General features: G+C 44.4%; 1 protein-coding gene across 1 annotated transcript in view; it reads right to left on the reverse strand.

The window, feature by feature from the left end:
- Nucleotides 1-9606, reverse strand: part of LOC137300352 (centrosome-associated protein 350-like) — a 125490-nt gene extending 115884 nt beyond the window's left edge. Inside the window, exons 1-3 of the mRNA XM_067969436.1 lie at nt 9532-9606; nt 2801-2899; nt 222-265 (exon numbers count right to left, since the gene is read on the reverse strand). Coding sequence (XP_067825537.1) covers nt 222-265; nt 2801-2828 — 72 coding nt within the window. The 5' untranslated portion in view covers nt 2829-2899; nt 9532-9606. The remainder of the gene's footprint in view (nt 1-221; nt 266-2800; nt 2900-9531) is intronic.
- Nucleotides 9607-10262: the final 656 nt, after the last annotated feature.

A 10262-nucleotide genomic window follows, 5' to 3' on the forward strand; every position in this document is an offset into this window, starting at 1 on the left:
AGTTCTTAATGAGGCACCTGGACAACATCTGTAATCAATAGAATGAAAATTGGGTGCGTTCGATACAGGGTGGGAGGCCCACTCTGCCAAATTACTGCCTTGGGTGGGGTGGGGGGCACAGATGAAAATTTGACCCCAATATCTCCTATGTGGTAGATAGAAATAATAGACTGTTTCTTTCAAAAAAGCATCACGTCGCCTTCTGAGGACGGTGTACTCACCACTGATTTGGCCTCTTGAAGGTTGTCCCAAGCCAAGTCCACTTCTGGAAAGTAACAAAAGCAAAACCAGGTAAAACACACTTACAATTAAAAAAAACACCAAAGTGCAACATTTTGGAAAATGGCAGCCGAAGTAACAGTCATTCGTCGATTCACGACGACAACATTCATAATACTGAGATTACGGAGAGAAAAATTGGGGATCTGGGCGAAGGCCCCGGTGAGGGACCATCGCGCATAGATTACACCTTCAAGAGGGAGCTTGACCGGTTCTTGACAGAGCCAGAGATCGCATTATGTTGAAGGTAAGTGTCTTTAGACATAACACTTGATCCGTGTGACCGTGTATACCGGGCCTTAGTGAGACCACACCTGGAGTACTGTGTGCAGTTTTGGTCTCCTTACCTAAGAAAAGGATGTACTTGCCATAGAGGAAGTGCAGCGAAGGTTCACCAGACTGATTCCTGGGATGGCGGGATTGTCGTACGAGGAAAGATTGGGCCTACTTGGCCTGTATTCACGAGAGTTTAGAAGAATGAGATGGGATCTCATTGAAACATATAAAATTCTGACAGGGCTAGACAGACTAGATGCAGGGAGGATATTTCCCCTGGCGGGGGGGGGTCCAGAACCAGGGGTCACAGTCTCAGGATACAGGGTAGGACATATAGGACTGAGATGAGGAGAAATTTCTTCACTCAGAGGGTGGTGAACCTGTGGAATTCTCTACCACAGAAGGCTGTGGAGGCCAAGTCACTGAATATATTTAAGAAGGAGATAGATAGGTTTCTAGATACAGAAGGCATCAAGGGGTATGGGGAAAGAGAGCGGGAATACGGTATTGAGATAGAGGATCAGCCATGATCATACTGAATGTTGGAGCAGGCTCGAAGAGCCGAATGGCCTACTCCTGCTCCGATTTTCTATGTTTTTATCTCCTGAACTGGTTTCAATCACCTGTGGGGGTTGGGGAGGAATTTTCCAGGGTACTTTTCCCTAATTGGCCCTCAGTTTTTCTCTTCTCCCAGGAGATTGCACGGCTGCGGGACGGGGGGGGGGGGGGTTTGCGGAGAGGAGGGTGTGTCGGGGGGGGGTGGGGGGGCGGGGGAAGAGGGGGTGGAAAGAAGTGTTTAGTCAGGCTGCTCTGGCCATCATGATGTGGGGCAGGCTTGATGGACCAACTGGTCTTTTCCTGTCCGTCAATTTCGTATGTAACGATATCAGACTTGGGGTCGTCAGCATGGAACTCAAGGCCTTGTCATCTAGGTTTTCATTCATCTTTGAGCTAATGTTACCATATATTTGCGTAAGTTCTTTTTGATCAATTACTAACTAAGATATAATTCTGGATAAATTGAAGCGTCCAGCTTAGAATAATACGCAACACGTAAGTTGTACCGTAGTACTTATCACTATTTATCTTCAGGCTATTTTATACAGAGGGCTTGGCATTTATATTACACTGAACATTGTATTAAAGCTGCTACTTTGACATTGTCACAATATCTTAAGAGAAGCTATAAATTGCATCTGACTGTACTATCCTAAAACTGACAGTGGGTTATTTTCCTTTATTCATTCTCGGGATGTGGGAGTCACCAGCAAGGCCGGCATTTACTGCCCATCCCTCGTCGCCCTGGAGATGAAGTTGGTGGGCCTTCTTCTCACTGCAGTCAAGGTCCTCCCGCAATGCTACTTTAGAGGGGTTTGATACAACTGCTAGGCCATCTCAGAGGGCAATTAGGAGCTAACCATGTTGGGGTGGGACTGGAGTCACATATAAGCTATACTGGGTAAGAATGGCAAGTTCCCTTCCCTAAGGACTTCAGTGAACCAGTTAGGTTTTTAATGATAATCCAACAGCTTCATGGTCATGTTTACTGATATCACCTTTTCTATTGGCAGATTTTTTTTTAAAAACTGAACTTAAACTCTCAAACTGCCATGGTGGGATTTGAACTCATGTAATTTAGTCCGGGCTTCTAGATTAGCTAGTCGAGGAACATGACCACTACGCTACCGCACCAACTCATGGGCACAACTTGTAATGTTCTTATCTCTATCGATCATGGTCATGTTTCATTATTGAAATTTTCTGCCCCTCTCTCAGTACCACATCACATTCCCTGTCTGAGAGAGCAGGCCGACAACTTGTTTCCCAGGCCTCGGATAGTGCAGCTTTTGAGCTGGTCAGCCGGGTATGACTCACCTCCGATCTTCATTGGACATGTGTCAGTGAGCACTCAACAAATGGTGCACTAGACTGAACTGGCACATTTTTATTCCCAGTCTATCCCCACTCTGTAAAGATCCAATCCCACAGCAGCCGACTAAGAACCAGGAAACCTGCCCTCAAATGGGATACTTATTTGGGTCTTTTGACCTGGAAATCAAAACTGTGTCATGACAGCCAGCAGTCTCTATCATTTGAACTTTTTCCGATAAAAAGTCACTTTTACGGGGTATTGGAAAGCAGTGAAAAATATTGTGAAATGCCACTTGTCGTACTGCATTATCTCCAACTCGGTGGAAATGTCAAGCCAAATTACTTCATATGTTACAAATTAGAATCAACTCACCATCAAGCCTATTTGAATTCTCCATCATAAATGGCTCGGCTGCAACAATAGCTCCAACTTGCTCATTCCTGTTCCATATCTATTTGACTTGTTAATGATCTAATGAAAGAAGATTGGAAGACATGCATTTATATAGCATCTTATCACAACTCGCAAACATCTCAAAGTGCTTCATACACAATGAATTACTTTGAAGTGCAGTGACTGCAGTCATACAGACAAAGACAGAAGCCATTTTGCACACAGAAGATTCCACAGCAATTCGATGAACGATGGCGTTGTTTGAGAGGGGAACGTTGACAACGACTCCCAGTTCTTCTTCAAATTGTACCATGAGATTTTTAACATGCACCTGAACCGACAAACGAGGCCTCGTTTTAACACCTCATCCAACACTGCAGCACTGCCACTGGCATGCCACTCCACGTAATGTGCTAAAATCCTGGAATTGGACGTGAACCCATAACCATTTGACTCAGAGGTCAGCGTGTTACCGACTGAGCCAAGCTGACTAAATGAAAAGTAGATTTTCACTGAGTTTGAGATAACTGCAGTAATAATTTTCTCAGTAGGCATTGCTCAATTTTTAAACGCTCTGAAAATTACATTTTATTAAAAGCTCAAATGATAAAGGACCCATATCGCTAACTACAAAGTTTCATTTATGGGTCAAAGAACCAGGTTTAATCCCATTTGTCATTTGCAATCAGTCGCTCTTGGTGGGGGAAATGCTCCCGAGTGAGATGAGTTCGTGGGCCCTGAGTTCGTTAGCACCAAAAAAAAACAGGTGCGATTCCAGCGACAGCACACACCAGAACAGAGACACCCAAGGACCGGACTAAATTCCCTCAGTACTGCGCCGATTATGTGGTCAAGTCTCTGGACTGGGACTTGAACCCATGACCTTCTAACTCAGAGACAGGGGTGCACTGAGCCCAGGCTGACACATGAGGGAAGAGGACGTAGGAAAATCAGATGGAGGTGGCTTGCCTGGTTGGTCTCCATACCTCCGAGCAGTGCGGCAAAGAGCGTGTCTGCAAATGACAGGGAACAGGTCACTCACCAATCTTCTTGGTGAAAGAGACAGACTGAAGGGCAGAAACAGGGAGCGAGGGAAGAAAATCCAGACACAACTCCCTCTCCCCCACCCAAAGAAAATGAAAAGGCAGAGGGGTGGGAACAGAAATACATAGCAAAATAGAAATTAAAATAATTAACACTAATCCAGAGAGCCACATGGAAAATCTACTTATCCAGGGATTAGAGTGCCTGGAGTAATGATTAGGAAATCAGGTTTTCTGTGCGTTCAATCGTAAATAAGTAACTCTCAAACACTCGGGCAAAAACAATGTCACTGTTGGGTTTGTCCACTTGTCACACAGGGCTGTCACATTCTTTGGGAATATTTGTCACATTATTGTTCAGTCAAACACTTCATTTGGATAGAAGGGAGTACATTTATTTAGGCCACTGTTTTAAATGTAAGCTACAATTTTGGAGATTGCCCAACACTCGCTACTCCTGCAAACTGCAAAAGGCAGCTTCTATAAGCAGTGAATGGGATGTGGAGTGTCGCGGGGGTGAGTGTGCAAGCGTATGCAAAGGAGGGCAAGAAAAGACCATCAGTCTCACCCTATCTGTTGGACAATGCAACCTCAACCACCACTCTCCCCGATTGCAATTAAGGCCAACTCCTGGAGGAGGGAATAAGACCTGTGACCAATTTCAGGAAAAAGTCTAAGCAATCGCGACCCAATGACCTAAGGAAATCAAGCAAATTTCAAGAGACCATAGTTACACATGATGCAACACAAAACTTTCTTAACTAAATCCCTCCCTGACATGTCCCGATGTCCTTCGGAACACAGGGCTGTACAGAAAAGAAAGATTTATAAAGCGCCTTTCGCAACCTCAGGACGCCCCAAAGCGCTTTACAGCCAATGAAGTGCAGTCGCTGTTGTAATGTAGGAAACGGGGCAGCCAATTTGCACTCAGCAAGATCCCACAAACAGCAATGTGATAATGAGCAGGTAATCTGTTTCAGTGATGTTAGTTGAGGGATTGGCCAGGACACCGGGGAGAACTCCCGGGCTCTTCTTCAAAATAGTGCCATGGGATCTTTTACATCCACCTGAGAGGGCAGACGGGGCCTCATTCAAAAGACTGCATCTCCAATGGTGCCACGCTCCTTCAGTACTGCACTGAAGTGACAGCCTGGATTTTGTGTTTAAGTCCTTGGAGTGGGACTTAAAGCCACGACCTTCTGACTTAGAGACGAGAGTGTTACCCACTGAGCTATGGTTGACGTTGTACTTATACCATTGGACGATGGCGTGTGGAGGTCGCATATCCAGATTCCCACATAAAGGTTCAGAACTTGAACAGCAGTCCATCTTGGTCTTATCAGTTGAGTTAGTGAAGTGTCACTTCTTTCATTATTTTTGTACCCAGGGAGGAAACACGAGTTCAAGATTCTGTAAAAATAGTGCGAGCTGCTGTGCTGTCTATTGCTACAGCTTATCTGTCACTTTTTAAAAACCTGTTCCGTATTTTAAAGTCAACACCATGGTCTGATATTGTGTTTATTCTTCTGCCTTTCGAAGTTGAGGTGGTCACAGGGGAGTTGTGTTGTATTTTGGGGATATTACTCTAGATATTTTGCCTAGTCTCAAACCACTCCCATGGGTGATTCCTCGCTCTCCAAGGCCTTTACTTACCCAATAACTAGGTAATCTGCAGCAATCTCAGGGATCAAATAAAAACTCTAGTTACTGTCTTCCAGCTCACTTGTTATGTCACCTGCCCTCACGTGAACTTCCTTAACTTTGGAAGGGATCAAATGAACACTTCACTAGATTGTGGCTTAAATTATAGCTACCAAATTTGTTGAACATCCAACAGAAAACAGGGAACTACAGGCCAATTAGCCTGACATCAATCATTGGGAAAATGCTGGAATCCATTATTAAGCAAGTGGTAACAGGGCACTTAGAAAATTATAATATGATTAGGCAGAGTCAGCATGGTTTTAGGAAAGGGAAATCATGTTTGACAAATTTACTAGAGTTTTTTGAGGATGTAACTAGCAGGGTAGATAAAGGGGTACCAGTGGATGTAGTATATTTGGATTGTCAAAAGGCATTCGATGAAGCATCACATAAAAGGTTGTTACGCAAGATAAGGGCTCATGGGGTTAGGGGTAATATATTAGCATGGATAGAGGATTGGTTAACGGACAGTAAACAGAGAGTCAGGATAAACGGGTCATTTTCAGGTTGGCAGGCTGTAACTAGTGGGGTGCTGCAAGGATCAGTGCTTGGGTCTCAGCTATTTACAATCTATATTAATGACTTAGATGAAGGGACTGGGTGTAATGTATCCAAGTTTGCTGATGATACAAAGCTAGGTCGGAAAGGAAGCTGTGAGGAGGACACAAAGAGTCTGCAAAGGGATATAGACAGGTTAAGTGAGTGGGCAAGAAGGTGGCAGATGGAGTATAATGTGGGATTATTCACTTTGGTAGGAAGAATAGAAAAACAGAACATTTTTTAAATGTGAGAAACTATTAAATGCTGGATTCAGAGGGCTTTTTGTGTCCTCATACAAGAAACACAAAAAGTTAGCATGCAGGTACAGCAAGCAATTAGGAAGGCAAATAGCATGTTGGCCTTTATTGCAATGGGGTTGGAGTACAAGAGTAAGGAAGTCTTGCTACAATTGTACAGGGCTTTGGTGAGACCTCACCTGGAGTACTGGGTATAGTTTTGGTCTCCTTATCTAAGAAAGGGCTTACTTGCCTTGGAGGTGCTGCAACGAAGGTTCACTAGATTGATTCCTGGGAAGAGGGGGTTGTCCTTTGAGGAGAGATCGAGTACAATGGGCCGATACTCTCTGGAGTTTAGAAGAATGAGAGGTGATCTCATTGAAACATATAAGATTCTGAGGGGACTTGACAGGGTAGATGCTGAGAGGTTGTTTCCCATGGCTAGAGAGTCTAGAACTCAGGGGCATAGTCTCAGGATAAGGGGTCAGCCTTAAGACTAAGATGAGGAGGAATTTCTTCACTCAGAGGGTCGTGAATCTTTGGAATTCTCTATCCCAGAGGGCTGTGGATGCTCAGTCATTGAGTATATTCAAGGTTGAGATAGATAGATTTTTGGACTCTAGGGGAATCAAGGGATATGGGGATCGGGCGGGAAAGTGGAGTTGAGGTCGAAGATCAGCCATGGTCTTATTGAATGTCGGAGCAGGTTCGAGGGACCGTATGGCCGACTCCTGCTCCTATTTCTTATGTTCGTAGATAAGTGAATGGTAGCAACGACATGCTGTAGATTTCACAGTCGTTATAAGCTTAACTATGTCTCCGAGTCGGTAGGAAATAACAAACAAAACAGCCGCATCTGCAGCTCTAAACTGCAGTGTGAATATTAGCCTTACATGCCATCTATGGACTCCCTCTGGCCTAGCTATCTCTCTCGGTAGCATCAGACAGACAGCTGAATTTCAGAAGACAGACTGAGAAATACGTTAGCAGGCCATGACTGGGACAAAGGAAACTTAAATATGTGTCTCAAACTGAAGAGAGCTACCAAACAAACAAACATACATATGAACAAAATCAGCGAAATGCCTGTATTTGAATTGAATGGAATGTCTTGGGCCCTCCCTTCGATATCAGATATTATTGTCTGCGTCAGATAACATATCAAAATAAATCTGCCCATTTTTTTGTGCGTAAAGCTGGTTTTTAGCCCACGTAGATAAAATTAGCAATACAATACTTAACTTTGTTTTCTGAGTCCTTTAAAAATAAATCCTTTAATGAGCTGTCATGCAAGTGAACATCTTTATGCTCCTGGAGTTCGATCTTGCTGCAGCGACCGGGTGACATGGCTGCTCCGAGTGAGCAACAGAACTTACAAAAGCTTTATTTTACTTTAGCCTGAGAGGTCCCTGGATAAAGAACTGTCACTTAGGACAGATCAAAGACATCAACAAGTTGCATTTATACAGCACCTTTAACACAGTAAAATGTCCCAAGGCACTTCACAGGACCGTTATCAGACAAAATTTGACACCGAGCCACATAGAGATATTAGGACAGGTAAGATGTGGGTTTTAAGGAGCATCTTAAAAAGGAGGTGGAGAGGTTTAGGTAAGGAATTCCAGAGCTTAGGGCCTAAGCAGCTAAAGGCATGGCTGCCAATGGTGGAGCAATGAAAATGGGGGATGCGCAAGAGGCCAGAGATCTCAGGATTGTAGGGCTGGAGGACATCACAGAGATAGGGAGGGGCGAGGCCATGATGGGATTTGAAAACAAGGATTAGAATTTTAAAATCGAGGCGTTGTCGGACTGGGAGCCAATGTGGGTCAGTGAGCACAGGAGTGATGGGTGAACGGGACTTGGTGCGAGTTAGGATACAGGCAGCAGAGATTTGAATGAGGTCAAGTTTACAGAGGGTGGAAAGTGGAAGGCTGGCCAGGTGAGCATTGGAATAGTCGATTCTGGAGGTAACAAAGACATGGCTGAGGGTTTCAGCAGCAGATGTGCTGAGGCAGGGGGCGGAGATGGGAGATATTACAGAGATATAAGTTTTAAGACAAACAAAACATACACACCAACGTCTTGATGATGGAGAGGATAAGGGGTCGCAGGGCTTCAGTCGATGCCATAAACCACAAAATAAAAGCTTGAGAAGCTTACAGTCAAGGATCTGAATCTCGAGATTGGAATCACTGCCTGCAATTCACTGTCAGCCAGCCATCCAGGATAATATGTGGGGAACAGCCAAAGCTGAACATAAAATGAGCTCCTTTGAAGCTACATTTATGGCCATTCTTTCCTTTGACGTTGTTAGTGTCTTAATAAAAAAAGATGCAGGACCTTGCATAATAGGATTGTTTGAGCAGGTTATTTTTGGACAGTGAATTGGAAGGAAATAAAAATTAACGTTATGATTTAATACAAGAAGTGGCTCCGGCTATTAGTGACGCCAGCTGAGAGGGCAGAACAGATACAGATGCAAGCTGCAAGGCGAACTTTCAACTCTCTTGTGAGTTGTGGCTCTGCGATTAGAGAGTTTTAAGACAAACAAAGCGTACACACCAACGTTAAATGGCAACACCTGGTGTTACTGAATAGAAAACCTTTCTTCCCCCAAGTTCAGGGTGACTCCCTCCATAGAATTTCAACATTCAGAAGTCATTACTTTACGATGCAAGTTTTAAAAAAACACATATATAAACCTAATACAGCAAAACACTCAACATTTACCAACATCTGTTTCATAATTATAATTACTATAACAGACGTATTGTAAATAAAACAGAGCAACACTAGTGCAAGTGTTTTTACTCCCCTTGTTTGTTTTTATTCTGTTCAAATAAAAGCAATTATCACTAATTTAATCTAGACCGAAATGGGATTGTGGACCAGCCTGTCCGACACAGGTCACGTCGAGCAAGGTAAAGCCCACCGACTCTTAAAGTTGACAACACTTGAGCTATCGCACAAAAAAAAGTAACACACAATTCCCAAATTTGAAAATATGTATAATTCGTAAATAATCACCTGTTAATTAAAAGAGATTTATTTTTTTCTTTTCTATGCTATGGTGATTAACACAAGCCCTTTAAGACATCCAATAACGACAAGATCTGGAAAGGACAGCTTTAAAAGTTACTCAGTGAATGAGATGGTTACAATCCAATCCAAGCCTCCTCCCCCCTACCTTCAGCAGGCAGACAGGCAGTGCCCGGGTCTCCTGTCCCTGCACCTGCGGCCGCCCTGCCTCTTGCTCTCTGCCCGATGGCTGGGAGATGTGAGAAGGAAGCGGAGGTTGTTCCCTCCCCGCTTGCCTCAGGCGCCACAAGTGGCGGCAAAGTCCGTTTAAAGGGACCGTGCGCCGCAGACTCTTCCCCCCCCCCCCCCCCCCCCCCGACGCTCGCCAACAGAGCGGGCGGGTTCTCTAACTCTACTGGATCACCCACTGTAAAATTATTCACATCAAAGAGTCTAATGAAGACAAGTTTCCCTTGCATCATTCTGATGATATATTTACATTTTCACTTGATCTTAGCTGAAACGCCCAGATTGTTATTCTTTTCCCTCCCCCTGTTCCCAGCCTATCATTTATGCCTGTAGATGTTCTGCTGAGACCGTCGCCTTTGGCCCCGGCTACAAACTCCGCCCCTTCACCACTGATTCCATCCATCCATCCCTGGTTACTGACTCCAGCCCTAACCCGCCCCCCACTGTCTCAGGCTGAATAAGATTGTCTGCACTCTTGGGAGTTCTGCTAATCTCTGAGCAGAATTTCCAACCTCTCCATCACAAAGACCTCCTATTTCCACCTATGTATTGGCATCAGCCTCCACCCCTCCCTCAGCTCATCTTCTGCAGAAACCGCCTTCATGGCTTTATCACCTCCAGACGTGATTACTCCAATGCTCTCTGTGCTGA

This window comes from Heptranchias perlo, chromosome 31 (assembly GCF_035084215.1).
Source record: "Heptranchias perlo isolate sHepPer1 chromosome 31, sHepPer1.hap1, whole genome shotgun sequence".
NCBI classification, from domain to species: Eukaryota; Metazoa; Chordata; class Chondrichthyes; order Hexanchiformes; family Hexanchidae; genus Heptranchias; species Heptranchias perlo.